We start from the raw sequence: 21,441 nt of genomic DNA, 5'->3' as shown, positions 1-21,441 counted from the left end.
GCCCGTACACTACATCAGATTTTAATCAGATTGGTATAAATACAGCATTACATATTCTTTTTTTTTTTTTTTTACTTGTAGACCAATTAAGCCGCATTTTTTTCGTAATTGTGCGTACCGGTAAAAGGCACATGCGGCAGAATGAAATAAATGTTGTTTTCTGTATCATAAATGCATGCATTATTTACTCAATATTGGTATCTTGTTGCTGTGGCATTAACAATGTACAATACACACAAAATGAAATAAACCGCGGAACTATTCAATATTCATTTTCCATTTGAAATTTGACTACTAGTGTTCCTGGCAGTTGTCGGATTCGAAACAGTTTGTTACTGTACATGGTGGGAAAAATGGAGTGATCCTCAAACTAACCGTGCGAAAACAAACAACACTCTAAGTGTGCTTGTGACATTTTGTATTAAGTTAGGGATACCTTTCTTCTGATGTCAGTGATTCAAAATGGTCGACATAAGGCCTCATTTGGAGGAACACATTGCCGCTGAACCGAAGCCGGTAAGTCGCACTAAGGTTGTTGTTCGTGTTAAATATTAAATTAGTTTCGTAGATAGCAATACGTGCTTTCAATGAAACAACGGGTGTACACTGACCCAATTTACGGCGATTGGTCGTAACCAATGTCAACCTACATTTAATATTATTGCGGGTACAGTGTTAGTTGTATTTCCACGGTTACGATACATTGAATTCGTCTCTTTCTTTCTCTTGTTTAAAGCGTTCACGATTTGGTCCAGCTGTTCACCAGGTACTCACATGTATGATCGAATGTTTTGTAATGCTCATTGTCACCCGCTTACTCTGTGTACGCCCGTCTTCACTTGCCACTAGTAATAACCCTCGGTCGATCGGTCGATTGACCAGTAAGTTGTCTTCATAGCCTACTACGCCACGTCATTCAACGGCTCGGCTCTTAGTGCAATTAATGTTTTTTTTTTTTTTTGTTTTTTTTTTTGTCTTTCCGGTGTTGGGTCATTCGCAATAAATTGGATAACGGTGTCGCTTGATAGCAATCCAAAAACTGTGGCTAGACAGCCGTCATTGTGCATTTGTGTCAATCAATTGATAACTCTCAATTGCTCCATTTTCCTTTTTATTTTCAGACAATAGATTTATCTAAGTTGACTGACAAAGAAAGGTGGAGGTACGTTTTAGATATCAAATATTATTACTGACATATGCTATCCTATAATCTCTCGTACTAAAATTTAATTTGTACTAGAGAAACAGAGTGACTGGTTGATTTCAATATAGCTTTTTTGTTTAGAGGGAATTATTCTAATGTATAGCCCAGTTCCTCTATAGATTGTTACCTGCAGGGGTGTGTAAAATGGGGGAGGGGGGTAGTAACCATCATCATCACATGATCAATCACAAGACATTGTTTTTGGTTATTTTTTTAAGATGTTAAGCTCATGGAAACAATAAAATCATTCATCATTGTAAGTCTTGTGCATTAATTAGTATCCATGATTACAAATCATGAGTATGCCCTGTAACCATGGTGATAAATAATGGGTTGAGTAATAAACAATTATTCAGAATGAATTGATAAATCCTTACTTAATAGGAAGGTCAATGTTGTGATTTTTTATAGTTGCCTAATATTATGCGTATGTGCTGTTAAAGGCCCAGTAGCTGTAATGAAAACGTCTCTAACGGCGTTCTAAATAACTATTTTCGGTTGAAAACTTGTTGCATTTATCTTTGAAATTGCTTATCTTCTGTTATAATAAAATTTACATCGATCTCTGTGCGGATACGAATGCGTGGAAAATGCTCGCGAACGAACTCAACGCCATATTTCTAGGTCGTCTGACTGATCACGAGATGAAGAACTCCAACAATCATTGACGCTGCAGTTCGGCGTCTTCTACACCGATCTGACGCATATCGCGCTAGGTGTGCCGGGAGTTTGTTCGAAATTTCGAACGTTTCGAAGTCAATTGTCGATTGCCACGTATTTTACGGATATATTAAATCGTTTCAGAGACCTGTTTACTAAATAATGATAAATGAAACTTAGAAAGCTTGTAAGAACAAACTGGGCCCAAATCGCGCAAATTGCAATAAGTTTACGCTGGTTCGGATGGAGTTCTACGCGTGATTTTATTGCGAGCGCGGAGTAATGACTGGTGGAATAGAGTCGTCAGGGGGGAGGGGGAGTTGCATGACACGATTGGTTGAAATAATCGTCTCATTTGCATAAATTAATATTCATGAGCAATGAAAAACTCGTCTTTTCAGTAAAATTGTGCCAAAATGCTTTCCTATAGCATACATGTTAGTTCTAAATTGACTGATTCTATCGTTATGAGCTGAAAAAATAATCGGAAAAATGATGTAAAAGTTTTTTTTGAGACACGTTTTTGATCGGACTCCAGCTAACTGTTGAAAGTCAGCACAGGTTTTCTCTTTACCCTGATCATAGCAAGTTGTGATATTCATGGAGAATGCAGAGGCATGTTTAAATTTCACTCTAGTACTATTGCTCAAAATTGCTCAAAATGTTTTCGGTGACTATTATCAGTGACAAGTTACCTATTTAGTATGCATTTCGAGAAACCACAGTGTGTGTGCATGCGCAGTTTGAAATAGAACAGTTTTGAACGCAATAAAATCACGCGTAGAACTCAGGCTCCAGCAAGAAATTGTGGCGTCAAACTGATTGTCGCTTGAATTGTTTTGCAATAGACATAATTTTGGAGCCTGTATTTGTCTATGAAATGTTTCTAAGTTTTGTAGAGAATTTTTCTGTAAAGAAATTGCTGAAATTATTTCATCTGTTTGTAAATGGGACGTTGTTGCTTTGACGATGGGCTACGGACGACTGACGTCAAAACGTTCCATTCAGATCCGGACGGCGCCCTCTCGTGCCAATCCCCCCTGTCGGCTGGGACAGCGCTTCCGGTGACGACACAACGAAGTACTCGGAATTGCGCACGCGCAAACAATCAGTAATGACGTATGATGGTTTAACAAACGGAGCTTAGGGTACGTACACTAAACACTTGATGATGCTGATTCAGTGCTTTTAGCGAGCTTATAAAGCATACAGAAGGGCCTGGTACCAAATAATTGAACTAGTTTCAGCTAATAGAACGGAAATAATTGCTATTCATGTAGAACACGTTTGCAATACAAAAAACTAGGTCGTTACAGCTAGTGTATCTTTAATTAAAATGTATTTGTTGTTGAAAATTGTGTGTGTGTCGAATTCTAAGGGTTTTAATACATGCCTACCAAAGGCTACATTTATCGCCATCGCCCTCGCACAGCTATTTAATTCTAATTTAGGTTTTTCTCACAGTCATTGATGCCTATTCAAGAGTATGGTTTATTGTGGCTGGTGAGATGGGGTAAACTTCGTTTTGACAAAGAGCTGTTATCACAGTAAAAAAATATAAAAAAATATTCTTCAATGCTCAGTTTAACTTTCAATAACAATTTTTTGATTTAAGAAAAGAACTTGCTGTTTACCCATCAAAATTAAGGCCAAAAGATCAGACTACAACATCGGTAAATCTTTTTCGTGTTGCGTTTGCCATGAAGTCGCTGAACTGTCATGAACATATTTAAAAGAACTATTATAATTTGAACACATTGGCACAATCCAGCATTTCGATAGGTTAATTAGCAACTTGACTTACCAGGTCAGAAAACACAGTTTCATCTTGTATATGCAAAAACTTGGCGGATATCATATCGCATTGGGTGTTCACATGTGACTGAAATCATTTGCTTACAATGTATGTTATTATAATCACTACTGAGTAATAATCAACAATTGCAACACTTTGAAAACAGTAAGTTGTTCACTTGGGTAACTAGCATGACCAGATTGTGCTACCGTGATCATTTGCTAGTACTTAGCAATGCATTCATGTTTGTTTTTATTTCAAACTTCTTTTAGAATATACTTTATGTTACCAACAAAATCAAAAAAGTTAATTTTTTTTTTGTCATCTTGAGATTTTTTTCGTGATGCTGTGAACCAAATTAAGGCATTTCACTTTTCTCTAAATTAGATGACCTCAAAACAGGAGTCTTTGGTATTCAGACTTGAATGCATAGGGTTCTAACCCGAATTCCAGAAAACTCATGGTTTTTCTGTCTAGAAACTTGTGTTTCCCCAGAGACTGTAACACACTGCACAAACACACTTCTCAGTCAATGTTTAATATGCATATATGTGTGTTGTTTATTATCTCAAATAATTACTTCCATGCCTATTGATAATACATCTGCCATAGACGCATATATAAGAATGACAAATTTTAACACTCATAATTTAAATTAGTATGTTTATTAGTAAGTAAGAACACAAATAAGTAGTGCCTTGACTTACACATGAATGTAAATTGTTGGATTACGTTGCTGTGAACATGACAACAGTTTTAGTTTTAATTGTGTATAAGATTTAATTAATTTAAGGAGATGTTGAGATGCGTTTCTAGGTCTCAAGAAGATGTCACAAAAATGGAACAAATGAAATTTTATATTCTAAGGTAAAGCAAAAGACACATCTAGAATCTTGGGTGTTTCCAGGACACATCTGGATCAGTACCGGTAGTCTCTTATTTTGACCAGTTTCCAGGACACATCTGGATCAGTAGTCTCTTATTTTGACCAGTTTCCAGGACACATCTGGATCAGTAGTCTCTTATTTTGACCAGTTTCCAGGACACATCTGGATCAGTAGTCTCTTATTTTGACTAGTTTCCAGGACACATCTGGATCAGTAGTCTCTTATTTTGACCAGTTTCCAGGACACATCTTTATCAGTAGTCTCTTATTTTGACCAGTTTCCAGGACACATCTGGATCAGTAGTCTCTTATTTTGACCAGTTTCCAGGACACATCTGGATCAGTAGTCTCTTGTTTTGACCAGTTTCCAGGACACATCTGGATCAGTAGTCTCTTATTTTGACCAGTTTCCAGGACACATCTGGATCAGTAGTCTCTTATTTTGACCAGTTTCCAGGACACATCTGGATCAGTAGTCTCTTATTTTGACCAGTTTCCAGGACACACCTGGATCAGTAGTCTCTTATTTTGACCAGTTTCCAGGACACATCTGGATCAGTAGTCTCTTATCTTGACTGTTTTCCATGATCTGCCAAATTTATTAATTTAATAACTATTAAATTGTACTGGAGGATTAATTTCCAGTTCACAAACAGAATTTTAAAATGTATTCAGTTTTCTCATCAGAATATAAATTTGTGGGGCAGAAATGTCTTTAGAAAGAAAGTATGATATAGTACCAAAAAAAGTACAAAAGTATTAATAAAAAAAAAACATAATTTGGTATTTTGGCCAGAATTAATTTTGGCATGTGTTATTTACTTCAAACTTTGTGAAAGGATTTACCATTATGGCTAGATTTCTAATCCAGATGACCAACTGACATTTTGCTGTTGACAAATTCTCTTCCAGAATAACATGTACATCTGGTACATGCTTTGACCAATTCACTCACAAACTTTATTTCTAGATTGGTCATCATAGCACACATACAATAATGTTGTCATCTGATTAAATATGGCTGACTGCTGACTGTTTCAGTCACAGGTATTTTGACAAGTCTCAAACCTTAGGCATATGATTTTTGTCAAATTTGGTGGAAGAGGTACGGTAACTATTACTAGAGGTAATATTGCAGGTCAGGTGATTTTGGAAGTCTACTCAAGAGAGCTGAATTGATCCATCTGTCGGCTCACTCAAGTACTGCAACATAATAGGCTTTTTGCATATGTGTAATTTATGAAACTGTAAAATGGCATTTGTAAAAACTATGCCAAAGATTAGAAACTAAATTGTCCTTGAAAATGTCTAGTTTGAGATCAAACACAAATAAAGTATGTGCTTTGGTCATTTTATGGGTCACAGTGATTATGAATAGAAACCTTTATACTAATAATTTGTTCTATTCTGTTGACATTTGTTTTCTTGTTATAAACGTGATATTATTCATTGTCACATGGACAACATGTGTATCTCAATATAGTGAAAATACCGTGAGATACAGGTTTTCTCTGTTGTTATACTGTAGAATACTTTATTTTTACTTGGAATTAATTTTCACTATTTTCGCTGAAGGAATGTTTCAGTGAAAATAAAATCCAGCGAATATATCTTTTTCCCCATATTTTACATTCAACTCATCAAAATTTGGTGAAAATAAGTTCCATACGTAACGCCTAAAATGTCTTTTCAGCGAAAATTAATTCCAGCTAAAATAAAGTATTTTACAGTATTCACACACCAAACCTACTTTTATTACTCACTTTATAACAAAGAACATAATTTTATGTGTTTATAGTCATCTTTAACATTACCAGTAAGTACTCAACAGGGACTGTGCATTGCAAAGTGCTTGTTCAATTGCATTTTCTTACATTTTTGTAAGACAACTTGTCTCAAGAGAGTAAAAAAACGTGCCACAAAAATAGAAATCACAAAGCAATGTCTGGTGTGAACAATTTTCTCAAATTGTTTTGTTGTTGTATTGCTAATTCTAATGCTCAATGTTCAACTGATGTAATTTGAATTTTTTTACAGACTTGAACATGAGAAACTACACGCAAAACACAAAGGCCATGAGGCAATGCATGCCGAGATGGTGCTTATCCTTATTGCTACTCTCTTAGTGGCTCAGATTTTACTTGTGCAATGGAAACAGAGACATTTCAAGTCTTATACTGTGAGTATTTTTACCGTATAATAAAGAAAGATATTATTTTGACATGAAAATTGTTTACATTCATTTCTAAGGTCTTGTGACTTGTACAATCATCTTGATCATCCTTAAAATCCACAAGTTGTCACATTTACGATATGATTCTCTTGCAATGCATTTGTATGTAAAATGCATTTCTTGGGCCAAAAAGGAAAATATTAATGTTTCTGGATATTATGCATGTTAGAAAACTGTGTAATTTAGAAAAAGATTGTACTGAAAAATCTAAATAATAGTTGTATTCACTGGTATTAAAATAAAAATACAAAAAAAACACACACTGATCAATTTTGGAAAACTAAATTTGCATACGGTGCTTCGGCTGCATTGCTTTTACACATCATCGCCTAAAACTACCTTAGACTATTCGTTACGGTGCTATCACCCACACAAGACTCCAGCTCAGTGGCGGATCCTATGGGGTGAGAATACCGCCAAAATTAGATTGGTGTCATTATTTGGACATTGTTCAGTTGTTTGGTCTTTATTTGGAAACTAGTTTGGTTATTATTTGGTCATTATTCGGTTATTTGGTCTTTATTTAAACTTTATTTTGCGCATATTCCATTATTGTGTTATTGCTGCAGCATCGTATTGCTATTGTTTCATTATTTCAACTTTATTTCTTAATTATTATCATTATTGTGTAATTGCTACAATATTATTTTGTCATTGTTTCATTATTATTTCATTATTTCGTTATTTAGACATTATCTTGACATTCAATTGTCATAAGATTTGGTTATTTTCACGTCCAAATGTCTTGACATTCGGTTCGCTTGACTTGCGATTACCTTAACAATCGGTTCTCTTGACTTGTGATTAGGCCACACTGACTTAATTTTATGGATGACATCCACGTGCGCATTAGTGTTCGCCTGTTCTCAAAAAAAAAAAAAATCTCCGACGACAAGTCTCCACAGATCGGTTTTCTGTCCGAAACTTGCCGACTCACATTGTCACAAAGCGGCTCGTCGTAAAACTCTTTTTGGACTATCGAAAAACGTGCCAATTTTGCCGTAAATGATCTTCTGCACATGCGTATTGCATTGCCGGGAATACGTGAGCATAAAAGTTCAGAGGAAAAACTGAGGGATTGTTGTAGACTGGTACGCAATTGACGTCGGCCAGGGAGATGTGACGTTTACACAGCTATACGAGAGATTGGTTAAAGCTAACCCCTACTGTGTAGAGAGGAGCAAGCAAGGACATTTCTGTATCATTGCAATGTTTCGTTAGTTATTGTCATAAAGTAGTGATATGTACATTCCACCTTGACTGTAGGGTACTTACATAAAAAAATATCGCAGGGTGGGCAAAAACAGCCTTTAGGGCAGGGTATAATGAAAAAACGCATTGGGGGGAAATAACAGCGAAAATGAATTCCAGCTAAAATAAAGTATTTTACTCTATATCAATTAGTCTTTTTGAGCCCGAAATAAGATACTAGTAGTTCAAGTTGTCCATAAAGTACTCCTAACCCTAAGTCATAACATCTGAGACTACTATAGTAACATTGATATGCGTGCATCAGTGTTTTTTTATTTCATTCAAAAGATTTAGTGACACTGAAAAAATATGCAGAATTAATTTTTCCTTGTTTATACTCCACACAAAGAGTAATTTGTCAGTCGTGGCGAGTATGTGTGACTGTTTATTACTTCTGTGTGAATATAATAAAATTATGTAATTTTTGGTACGGTATTTTGGGAAGATATGGTGGCCCTGAAAAGGACCGTTTAGTTTTGTTAGAAAACGATATGAATTTACTCCAATCTATGACCCGCGTATGTGTGTGTGTGTGTGTGTGGGGAAACGGACACGTCGTGAAAATTACAACTCAACCTCGATTTATTCTTCAATAGCATACATACACAGTGGCAGCGGCAGCGACAGCCCCACAAAGAAAATGTTGGGGGCGTCACCTCTCCAAAACCAAATTTTCCCCTCAAAATGCAGGAAATAGCGTTTTAGAGGGTCCAGATTTCAAATTTTTGCATGCCCTCGGGCCGGACCCCTTAGAGGTTGTAAGCAGATCTCGCCCTCGATGCAAAATTTCGTGCCGCCCCCTCTGAATTACAGATGTGAAAATAACGAGTGCCAAAAAACATACAGCGTTGCCATAGATCTCGTCGAGTAACAACTTTTAGGGCGGAGGCGTTTTCATTGACCCAATAGAAATACGGTGTTTACTCCGATGTTCGAACAAATATTGGCTAAATTAATGATCGGTGTGCTTACGAGTAGTTTCCTATAGGATTACGTGCATAAAATGAAATATGTAGAAAACATATGGTTATGAAATGATGATTCTAAGAAGTATACTGTCAATAAATGTGATATGAATAAACACAAACATACTTTATTCTATAAACCGTCAAAGGTTATATATAAAGATCGATAAAACGAATGAATCCCGCCCACACATACTGATATTTCTGGAAATTACGTAAATACATTGTGTGGTGATACTGAGCAGCAAATGTTTTTAACTGCAGTTTCATCTATCGAGAACCTTGTGCAGCAAGCGAAATTTCACAGTTACAACTGCAACCCAGTTTATTTAGTCCATGGAGCAACTTATGAAAACCCGTTGCAACCGGGGGCATGCATTTCGATGGAATTCTGCTCCCCATCCACTAAATAGCATATTTCTAGTCAATAACAGAATTGGGTTTTGTCAACCGTCGGAATAGGCTATTTTGGCCAGTAATATATGGGGAATTTGATGGAGGAGACATTCACAGCAATCAAATCAAAACAAAATTGAAACTGTGAAACTGCTTTTCGAGAGGAAGTCGACATTTACGAACACCTCGAAGACAGCATAATTATGATTACTGCAGATGCAAGGCATGGCTAGCGAAAAACTCTCGTGACACTGACGTGATTGATATTGGCAATGAAACCCACAAATTCATTGTCAATGCAGTTGTTACAAACGAAGACATTCGATTTCGTAGCGCCATGAAATGAATGGCGCGCTACAAATCAGCCGTACAAATATATTGGCATCTTGACAATAATGAAGTGAACATAAAAAATCACACCCATAACAGGAATATGTCTGTCAATAAGTACCTGAGATAAGAGAGGCCGGGGAATGAGAATCAGAATGATACATGGTTCAACTTTTACTAAAAAAAAAGAACCGTGATGGCACTACCAAGTCCGCTGAAAGGCCGGTTATTGACCGTGTCAGCCGTGTCACGATCAACTGTGTAATAATTCCTCCTCACTTCAGTCATCACATTTGGAGTAATATTCTCTAACCAAGTTTGTGGTATTTGATATTGCGTCACGACAGGCTCTGACAACCTCAGTCATTTCCCTGGGTGTTGGTGAAACGACCATTATTTAGAAATTCTCGCTAACTTTTACAAAGGCCGCATTGCCATCTTGAGCAATGTTTTATCGAAGGCGGCCCAGGACTATGGATTGAATACTACATGTATAGCGGGGTCAGCTAATGTAGGTCAGGTAATCGAATGTTGAGGTAATGGCAAGTCAAGCAAACCGAATGTTGAGGTAATCGCAAGTCAAGCGAACCAAATGTCAAGACATTTGGACGTGAAAATAACCGAATCTTATGACAATTGAATGTCAAGATAATGTCTAAATAATGACACAATTGTAACATAATGAAACAATGACAAAATAATATTGTAGCAATTACACAATAATGAAATAATCAAAAAATAATTGAAATAATGAAACAATAGCAATACGATGCTGCAGTAATAACACAATAATGGAATAAGCGCAAAATAAAGTTTAAATAAAGACCAAATAACCGAATAATGACCAAATAATAACCAAACAAGTTTCCAAATAAAGACCAAACAACTAAACAATGTTCAAATAATGACACCAATCTAATTTTGGCGGTATTCTCACCTCATAGGATCCAGCAAAATGTATTGGGGAGGTCAAAGCTTTGCTTAAAATTTACGAAGCGTAAATCACAGAGAAGCTATGTGTAATCCACATGCATTTTCATGTGTTTGGGGGGGGGGGTATGGCCCTCCTGGCCCCTCTTTAGATCCGCCACTGCTCCAGCTTGAGTCAATTTCACTTCCCCACTTTGTTTGAATATTCATATGATATTGTGCACTATTAACCTTGATAACCAATTGCATTCCACTGCAAACATTGGTCAATAAAACATATAACAGAGTAAATTACCGGTAATATACTATGTACATGTATGGAAGACTTCGAGTAAATTCAACATTTTATGTTTTCGTTTGAAATAGAAATGTTCTACTATATTAACTTTCATAAGTAATAAGTGTTTTACTTCCCTTACTACACAGGCTTTCGTAACTAAATAAATATAATGGTTGATGTTTGTATTAAAATTGATAAAACAAGTGATTGTTGTCAAAGTGGTGCAGCATTCTCAGTTGTGAATAATAGTAATTCATAATTAATGCCAACTGAAAAGTTTATTTAAAAAAAAATATTGTAGAGTGACATTTCTGGTGATTATCAAAAACCATAGTCATTTAATTGCATAAATTAGCATAAGAATGTACAGGTGATAACCTCATAATGTACAGGTGATAACCTCATAATGTACAGGTGATAACTTCATAATGTACAGGTGATAACTTCATAATGTTCAGATGATAACCTCATAATGTACAGGTGATAACCTCATAATGTACAGGTGATAACTTCAATGTACAGGTGATAACTTCATAATGTACAGGTGATAACCTCATAATGTACAGGTGATAACCTCATAATGTTCAGGTGATAACCTCATAATGTACAGGTGATAACTTCATAATGTTCAGGTGATAACCTCATAATGTACAGGTGATAACCTCATAATGTACAGGTGATAACCTCATAATGTACAGGTGATAACTTCATAATGTACAGGTGATAACTTCATAATGTACAGGTGATAACCTCATAATGTACAGGTGATAACTTCATAATGTTCAGGTGATAACCTCATAATGTACAGGTGATAACCTCATAATGTACAGGTGATAACTTCATAATGTTCAGGTGATAACCTCATAATGTACAGGTGATAACTTCATAATGTTCAGGTGATAACCTCATAATGTACAGGTGATAACTTCATAATGTTCAGGTGATAACCTCATAATGTACAGGTGATAACCTCATAATGTACAGGTGATAACCTCATAATGTACAGGTGATAACTTCATAATGTACAGGTGATAACTTCATAATGTACAGGTGATAACCTCATAATGTACAGGTGATAACTTCATAATGTTCAGGTGATAACCTCGTAATGTACAGGTGATAACCTCACAATGTACAGGTGATAACTTCAATGTACAGGTGATAACCTCATAATGTACAGGTGATAACCTCATAATGTACAGGTGATAACCTCATAATGTACAGGTGATAACTTCATAATGTACAGGTGATAACCTCGTAATGTACAGGTGATAACCTCATAATGTACAGGTGATAACTTCATAATGTTCAGGTGATAACCTCATAATGTACAGGTGATAACCTCATAATGTACAGGTGATAACTTCATAATGTTCAGGTGATAACCTCATAATGTACAGGTGATAAGCTCATAATGTACAGGTGATAAGCTCATAATGTACAGGTGATAACTTCATAATGTACAGGTGATAACCTCATAATGTACAGGTGATAACCTCATAATGTACAGGTGATAACCTCATAATGTACAGGTGATAACTTCATAATGTACAGGTGATAACCTCATAATGTACAGGTGATAACTTCATAATGTTCAGGTGATAACCTCATAATGTACAGGTGATAACCTCATAATGTACAGGTGATAACTTCAATGTACAGGTGATAACCTCATAATTTACAGGTGATAACCTCATAATTTACAGGTGATAACCTCATAATGTACAGGTGATAACTTCATAATGTTCAGGTGATAACCTCATAATGTTCAGGTGATAACCTCATAATGTTCAGGTGATAACCTCATAATGTACAGGTGATAACTTCATAATGTTCAGGTGATAACCTCATAATGTACAGGTGATAACTTCATAATGTACAGGTGATAACCTCATAATGTACAGGTAATAACCTCATAATGTACAGGTGATAACCTCATAATGTACAGGTGATAACCTCATAATGTACAGGTGATAACCTCATAATGTACAGGTGATAACTTCATAATGTACAGGTGATAACCTCATAATGTACAGGTGATAACTTCATAATGTACAGGTGATAACTTCATAATGTTCAGGTGATAACCTCACAATGTACAGGTGATAACCTCATAATGTACAGGTGATAACCTCAATGTACAGGTGATAACCTCATAATGTACAGGTGATAACCTCATAATGTACAGGTGATAACCTCATAATGTACAGGTGATAACCTCATAATGTACAGGTGATAACCTCATAATGTTCAGGTGATAACCTCATAATGTACAGGTGATAACCTCATAATGTACAGGTGATAACTTCAATGTACAGGTGATAACCTCATAATGTACAGGTGATAACCTCATAATGTACAGGTGATAACTTCATAATGTTCTTGTGATAACCTCATAATGTTCAGGTGATAACCTCATAATGTTCAGGTGATAACCTCATAATGTACAGGTGATAACTTCATAATGTTCAGGTGATAACCTCATAATGTACAGGTGATAACTTCATAATGTTCAGGTGATAACCTCATAATGTACAGGTGATAACCTCATAATGTACAGGTGATAACCTCATACTGTACAGGTGATAACCTCATAATGTACAGGTAATAACCTCATAATGAACAGGTGATAACCTCATAATGTACACTTGATAACCTCATAATGTACAGGTGATAACCTCATAATGTACGGGTGATAATCTCATAATGTACAGGTGATAACCTCATAATGTACAGGTGATAACCTCATAATGTACAGGTAATAACCTCATAATGTACAGGTAATAACCTCATAATGAACAGGTGATAATCTCATAATGTACAGGTGATAACCTCATAATGAACAGGTGATAATCTCATAATGAACAGGTGATAATCTCATAATGAACAGGTGATAATCTCATAATGAACAGGTGATAATCTCATAATGTACAGGTGATAACTTCATAATGTACAGGTAATAACCTCATAATGAACAGGTAATAACCTCATAAAGTATAACTATTGACAGTCTCTATGAATATGTTAATAATTAATGTATTTTCTGTATTTATTTTAGATGGTCACATTATTTGGAATGTGGATAATACCCATTATTTTTTGCATTAGATTAGAGTGGCATCGATTTCTTTTTACATGGGTTATTTTTTCTATTATTACATCTTATATTGTATATAGAGCTACAAGAAAACCACTTCCTGGGACTACACCCAGGTAAGTTGTTTTCTTGATAACATTTTTAGGAATGTGATTGCGCTGTATGTCGCACATGTTGTACTAATAGCACCTTAATTCCAATGCTATTCCGCTGATACTAACAAAAGTTATGCAAATTTTTAGTGATTATTTCCACATGTTTTAGGTTGTGATGCAAATAAATGTATCACTGCGAATTTGTTAAATATCATAACTTTTTGTGCTTTAGATAAAATATACTGGCATTAAAAGCTATTTGTCTTTTTATGTCAAACACTGTGTGAAACATATTTAGATTGGAAAACACTATGTGGATCAAAGCATATTGACGCACTAGGTATCCTCAACTACATTTATGTAGAAAACTCTTGATTAGGGAAAAGTGCATATTCCTCTAGCCAAGATTACAAGACTGAGTTACACAGTATTTAAAAAAGTAGACAGTTAAGTCATTATGGACATGAGGGGAAGCCTGTTTAGCCAACAGTCACTGCCTTAGGAAACCACTGACGAACATTTGATAATATAATAATGCAAACTCACCCATGTGATAGATTATAATGTTAATCTGTAATCCAGTTAATTACTTTCTACTTTTTTTTTCTTTCAGACTTGTGTACAAATATTTTCTTATACTATATAAACTTAGCTATGGTTTAGGTATATTTGGATATCTGGTAATCATGTTCACATTATTTGGATTCAACTTAGTATTCGCTATCAGACCTGATAAATCCATGGATTTTGGTGTATTGGTTTTGTTTTATGGTGTGTATTATGGTGTACTTGGTAGAGACTTTGCTGAGATCTGCTCTGAAACTATGGCAGCACACATTGGGGTACGGTTGAAATATTTCTTTTTATATTACATGTATTACCACTTTCTAGCTTTGTGCTGTCATTTATACAATCAATGAGTTTTGTGTATGACTAATGAGTTAAAAAACTGTTAAAAATTGATTTTTGATTCAGACATTCCTAAAAAATTATTAAGATTGCTACAACAACAACCTATACATCATTTCAAAGGGTAGATATATGTGATTGTGGATTACCTGTTTTGTTTTTTGACTATACCAACTATTAAAAAAAACTGTTTTAGAGAATGTGTAAATTATATCAATTTTTACCTTGCTTTTCACTTGGTTCTACCTTAACCTTTTTTCTTCTCAACTTCACAAAATCATCCTATTTATAGTATGCACCTTCCTTGAGTGAAAACTGACTCAAATTTTGTCCAAAATTAGTGTTCATTTCCAGAAATATTGAAGAATATAAGAAAACAGTGCAGAAAATATTGGGCGAGAATGTCTGGTGGTGAAAAAGTCAATGTGTGGGGGAGAATAGTTGATAATTTACTCAAATGATTCTGCATGCAACCCAGTTATCTAATTCTTGTAGGTCACAAATATTTCTTGAATGCTGTATTATTTGTTAATATAATACACATATAGCATTGTATGTATTTTAGTGTTTCATGAAACAATAGAGTGCATGTATTGGATTCAATTGTTGCCAAAATTATGTTTAGACGTCTTCAAATTAGTTATCAAATATTTGTCTAATGTTTCGTGACAAGGGAAGTGAATAGTAAAACCAAAAATATAATATTCAAGTTTTGAACATAAACAAGCCAAGATAAACAGTCATACCCAGAGTAACATATTGATGGTAACAGGCATAGATTTAGGAATAGCATATTACTGTACAATACTTTATTTTCGCTTGGAATTTATTTCTGCTATTTTCGCTGAAGGGTCGATTCCATGAAAATAAAATCCAGCGAATATACTTTTTTTTTCTATATTCACATTAAACTCATTAAAAATCAGTGAAAACAATATTCCATACAAAACGCCCAAAAGCCCTTTTCAGCGAAAATTAATTCCAGTGAAAATAAAGTATTCCACAGTTAGTTTTTCCAGGCTTTACTTGCCATGGATTCTGTTTATAAAACTAGTTTACATAATGCATTTTATCTGATCAGATTAATCTCGCCAAACATTTTATTTGATGAGAAAATTAGATGTATACATGATCAAATTTCAAGAAATATCATCAGACGTCAGATTCTGCGATTTAATATTCTGATTGAATATTCTGACACCAGAAAGTTCACAGATTTTTTAAAAATCTTATTTGATGTCAGATTTTGTAGTATCCAATTTATTTGAACAGATTAATCGGATCAGATAAATCAAATTGTGTAAACTGTTGGTATTTCCAATAACAGGCGTATGTACTGCTGTTATTGGAATTGGAAATACCTTTTAAGTGTTACAGTTATGATATTTGTGTTTTGTGTTTAGTATTATACAAAGAATGGTCTTCCAGGACGGAGTCTAGAACCCAATGTATGTGCTGTATGTGGACAATCAGTGTACACACCAAGTGAACATGAAGAAGTCATAGAAAATGCCTACAAACTCAATTGTCATCATGTGTATCCTTTACTCATCTATATATGTCTACTGCCGGAGTACTGTAAAGGGGTTAATTATTCACTGGGTTTTAATTTTGCTTATTTCGCTTAAATTCGCTAAATTGAAACCCAGTGAATATGTAAAATTTAGCATAGAACACATTACCTAAATGATAATACCGTGAATTTAAAACCAACGGAATATGCCTGAAATGGTAAATCAGCGAAATTTGAACCCAGTGAAAATTAGTCATTTTCCAGTATAATGGTATAAAGCACCAAACACAAAGATGCAAATAACTTTTTTTTAGCATTTTTATATAATTTTGTTTGATATTAGATTTGACAAATCATAGGGATATGATTTATTATAAAATAAATTCAGTGTTTTGACTGTAAATATAAAAGTGTTTAACTATCAAGACTTTATGTACAGGTAAATCTAAGATCTGTTTTCAAGTATTTCAACAATGAATACTGGTATGTTTACTAACAAAACAGGGGTTATATTTTATGAAAAATCATACCCTAATGTGTTTATCAAGATGTAATATAGAAAACAAACATTCTCAAAAAAACTTAAATTACCAACATTTCATCTTTAGTGTGTCAAATTATCAGCAGTTTTACTTCAGTCTGTGAGAGTTTGATATCACGATTCTTGTGCTAAAAATATTATTTTCAACACTTCAAGTTCAGTCATATTTATTGCATTTAAGTGAAAATACAAATTGATGATTTAGACAATGCAGACAACCAGAAACTAACAAAAAAAAATTCAAATGTTTCCGTTTAGTCTCAATTATTCAAAAAGTTATCTATACCATACAGTACATCAGTCATCAATGTTGTTTTTTATTTACCCAGTATTGTATGTTGAGTTTAATACTTTAGCAACAACAGTGACTAGAACGTTGGTCTTGCTTATTTTTGTTTTTACGAAAATTTAGTTTTTTTATCATATGTGTTCATCTAAGGTTTGGGAACAGCAGCATAAAATAAAATCACATTGTAAAATTCAATGAAATCTGATGATGTGTTTGAATGACAGCAACTGTCTTTATATAAATTCAGCGCCATTCTGATTTGCCTATGATCCAAATTACTGTAGATAACTGAAATTGTGAACAAGGTCAAATTTTTTTGCATCAAAACGTTGAGTTACAATTAAATGGGAAACCAAAACAAATCGTTTGAATTTGAATTTCCTTCAATTCATGTGTATTTATGTTTCAAATATTCACATAGCATACCAATGAACACAAAAATAACATCTATAAAGTTGCAGGGAAATCATTCATTAAGCTTTATTGGATAATTACTATTTAATGGTATGAATATGTGTGCTTTACTGGTAATATTTTCAGATTAGCCATTCTGAATTACATTAACAGTGATGTAACCACTTGCATTGGGATTCAAATTTTTAAAAAATTCTAAATCAAAACAATTAACTGGAAAGCTAAAACAATCAGACATGCAAAGAAATATTATGAGAATTAATTGAATGTTTAATACATGTATCTCACAATTAATGCGAATTCAAAAAAATCAAATACTCAGAAATGATGGGAGTTGTAGAATTAATTACATGATCTCTGATATGAATAATATTTGATTTTGAAATTCATTTTTTTATTTTTTTCTCTCATGCCATGTGAACCTTAACATATTTCTTGCACAGATTTCATGAATTCTGTATACGTGGATGGTGCATTGTGGGTAAGAAGCAGACGTGTCCTTACTGTAAAGAGAAAGTGGATCTCAAGAGAATGTTCCGTAATCCGTATCCTTTTCTAGCAGCTTGTGATATTTGTTGATTTGAACAATTTGTATTTTGCAATACCCAATTTTGTCAAGTCGTGTTATTGATGGTGAATCATCTCTCTTTAGCTGCAGATTTCCATCTAATTATTTCATCTGTGGATTCTAATGGAGTCTATAACATTTCATATCACTATACAAGAATATTGAGTCTGTTTTGGTTAATGCTCTTGAATTGTGTTTCAGAGTGCAACAGATTCAGAATGATACAATGAATACCAGCTTACTTAGTATTTGTATGTCTATATTTGTTAAATACTAACATGCATGTACTTTCAACTTGAATTTTGTTTTTTAATTACATTTAATGGTTTTTATGGTGTTTTCAGTGGTGTTTAATGGAGCTTATTTATGATGGAGTCTTTAGTAGTGTTTAAGCGTTTTTAATGGTGTGTAATTGTGTTTAATTGTGTTCTAATGATGTTTATTGTTCTAATGATGTTTATTGTTCTAATGATTTTTAATGGTGTTCTAATGATGCTTAATGGTGTTCTAATGATTTTTAATGGTGTTCTAATGATGTTTAATGTTCTAATGATTTTTAATGGTGTTCTAATGATTTTTAATGGTGTTCTAATGATTGTTAATAGTGTTCTAATGATTGTTAATAGTGTTCTAATGATGTTTAATGGTGTTCTAATGATGTTTAAAGGTGTTCTAATGATGTTTAATGGTGTTATAATGATGTTTAATGTTCTAATGATGTTTAATGGTGTTCTAATGATGTTTAATGTTCTAATGATTTTTAATGGTGTTCTAATGATGTTTAATGTTCTAATGATTTTTAATGGTGTTCTAATGATGTTTAATGTTCTAATGATTTTTAATGGTGTTCTAATGTTTAATGGTGTTCTAATGATGTTTAATGTTCTAATGATTTTTAATGGTGTTCTAATGATGTTTAATGTTCTAATGATGTTTAATGGTGTTCTAATGTTTAATGGTGTTCTAATGGTTAATGGTGTTCTAATGATGTTTAATGGTGTCTAATGATTTTTAATGGTGTTCTAATGATGTTTAATGGTGTTCTAATGATGTTTAATAGTGTTCTAATGATGTTGAATGGTGTTCTAATGATTTTTAATGGTGTTCTAATGATGTTTAATGGTGTTCTAATGATGTTTAATGGTGTTCTAATGATTTTTAATCGTGTTCTAGCAATTTTTACTTGCACTAATAGTCACATGGATATGTGAGAACACTTGTATCTGGCATTTCAGTCAATGAACATGTGTTGAATTGGCTTCAGTCTTCTTCGCTATTAGACAACTAGTCTTCACCTATGTTAAAATACCTCTTTCAATTTTTCTTTAACCATTCTTCTCAGATGGGAAAGACCACATGTTCTCTATGGACAGCTTCTGGATTGGGTGCGTTACCTGGTTGCCTGGCAACCTGTTATTATCATGCTAGTTCAAGGAATCAATATGGGTCTAGGTTTGGAATAGGAGACTTGAAGACATTCAACTTTCATTTAAATGTTTACTTTTGTTTTTGTAATAAGTTTATTTAATCAGCAACATCACCTAATAAATTAGAAATATACTCAACTATACTATTGTTATATTTGTTGTCACTGCCCTGTGACTTTTTATATTACCATTAAAACCTGCATATGACATACATAGTCTCTGTATTTGGATTGGGGGTGGGGTCTCTACCAACTCGTGTGAGATTACCTTCACTATACCTCGCTCCACAAACATCTTGGTACAGTATTATCTCATTATCCATTCATATTTTTGCAAACGTTACAGATAGTGATGCAATAAGCAGGTTTGGGGAGGGAGGTCCCTTGGTTAACACTGTTTGTTAGTCCCCATTTCAGGCGCAGCCGGAAAAGTAGACTATTAACATAATTCTTATTTCCAGTTTCCGTCTGTGACGTCTCTTAACATTTTCTGCAGCACATATTGATGAAACTTGTCAGGTTAATGAGCAAGTCTCCGCCGAATATGCACGTAATTTTTTGGGGTGGGCCTTTTTCATGATTTTCACCCAAAACTACCTCTCCCAACACCACTGAGAGAACAACTGAGCATGCTCAGAATAAATAATTAGCTTAGATTGTCAAGATGTTATTAAAGGTACATCAAGATTTACTCAGATTTATGAATGCAGTTTCTTGAGCATGTATGAGACAGTTTGGTTGCGCTTGTGTACTCTATTTTGGACTTGGGTCAATGAATGTTTTCAGTTATCAGATTAAGGGAAATCACTTCATGATGAGTTGTACCCACATAGAGTACATATTAATTCAATTGTTTGCAGATGTTCCATGTATTATTTTAACATGAGTATTTTATAATTAAATAACGGGGACGGTGACATTCATGTCTTGTTCGTTAAATAATTCGCAAGACAATTGCAGTAAATTTCCTGTAATCAAAGGGCCTGGCAATTCTTTTTGCACATGTTAACTTTCTCAAACAGTTGATCAATTTTTTTTCAACTATTAGCATCGTTCTAGGTATTAGTGAAGTGAGTCATAGTGAGTGGAAACTGCATAGATTCTAGGCTACAGAATTGGATATTACTAGCATCGTACCTAGGCATAAGTGGAGTAAGTGGAAAACTGCATAGATTCTAGGCTACAAAATTGGATATTACTAGCATCGTACCTAGGCGTAAGTGGAAAACTGCAGATTCTAGGCTACAGAATTAAATGTTACTAGCATCGTACCTAGGCATAAGTGAAGTGAGTGGAAAACTGCATAGATTCTAGGCTACAAAATTGGATATTACTAGCATTGTACCTAGGCATAAGTGAAGTGAGTGGAAAACTGCATAGATTCTAGGCTACAGAATTGGATATTACTAGCATCGTACCTAGGCATAAATGGACTGAGTGGAAAACTGCATAGATTCTAAGCTACGGAATTAGATGTTACTAGCATCGTACCTAGGCAAAAGTGGAGTGAGTGGAAAACTGCATAGAGTCTAGGCTACAGAATTGGATATTACTAGCATCGTACCTAGGCGTAAGTGGAAAACTGCAGATTCTAGGCTACGGAATTAGATGTTACTAGCATCGTACCTAGGCAAAAGTGGAGTAAGTGGGAAACTGCAT

The 21,441-nt window shown here is 34.3% G+C and overlaps 1 protein-coding gene across 2 annotated transcripts; it reads left to right on the top strand.

Annotated features, from left to right (window-relative positions):
* Positions 1-447: 447 nt before the first annotated feature.
* LOC100367599 (E3 ubiquitin ligase Rnf121-like) lies at positions 448-19,994 on the top strand. 2 transcript variants are annotated; one of them, XM_085498589.1, is made up of 9 exons: positions 457-516; positions 737-766; positions 1,122-1,162; positions 6,583-6,724; positions 13,989-14,143; positions 14,736-14,964; positions 16,435-16,568; positions 18,232-18,333; positions 19,699-19,994. In XM_085498589.1, exons 1-9 carry the CDS (start codon positions 463-465, stop codon positions 19,817-19,819), a joined length of 1,008 nt encoding a protein of 335 aa, XP_085354715.1. In that variant the 5' UTR covers positions 457-462; the 3' UTR covers positions 19,820-19,994. The 2 variants fall into 2 exon arrangements, with proteins under 2 accessions (XP_002741513.1, XP_085354715.1); XM_002741467.4 differs by lacking the exon at positions 737-766 and having other exon boundaries at positions 448-516.
* The last annotated feature ends 1,447 nt before the right edge of the window (positions 19,995-21,441 follow it).

This window comes from Saccoglossus kowalevskii, chromosome 4 (genome assembly GCF_978046115.1).
Source record: "Saccoglossus kowalevskii chromosome 4, keSacKowa6.1, whole genome shotgun sequence".
In the NCBI taxonomy this organism is placed as follows: domain Eukaryota; kingdom Metazoa; phylum Hemichordata; class Enteropneusta; family Harrimaniidae; genus Saccoglossus; species Saccoglossus kowalevskii.
The sequence above is the reverse complement of the archived record's forward strand: the minus strand, read 5'-3'. Positions and strand labels throughout refer to the sequence as shown.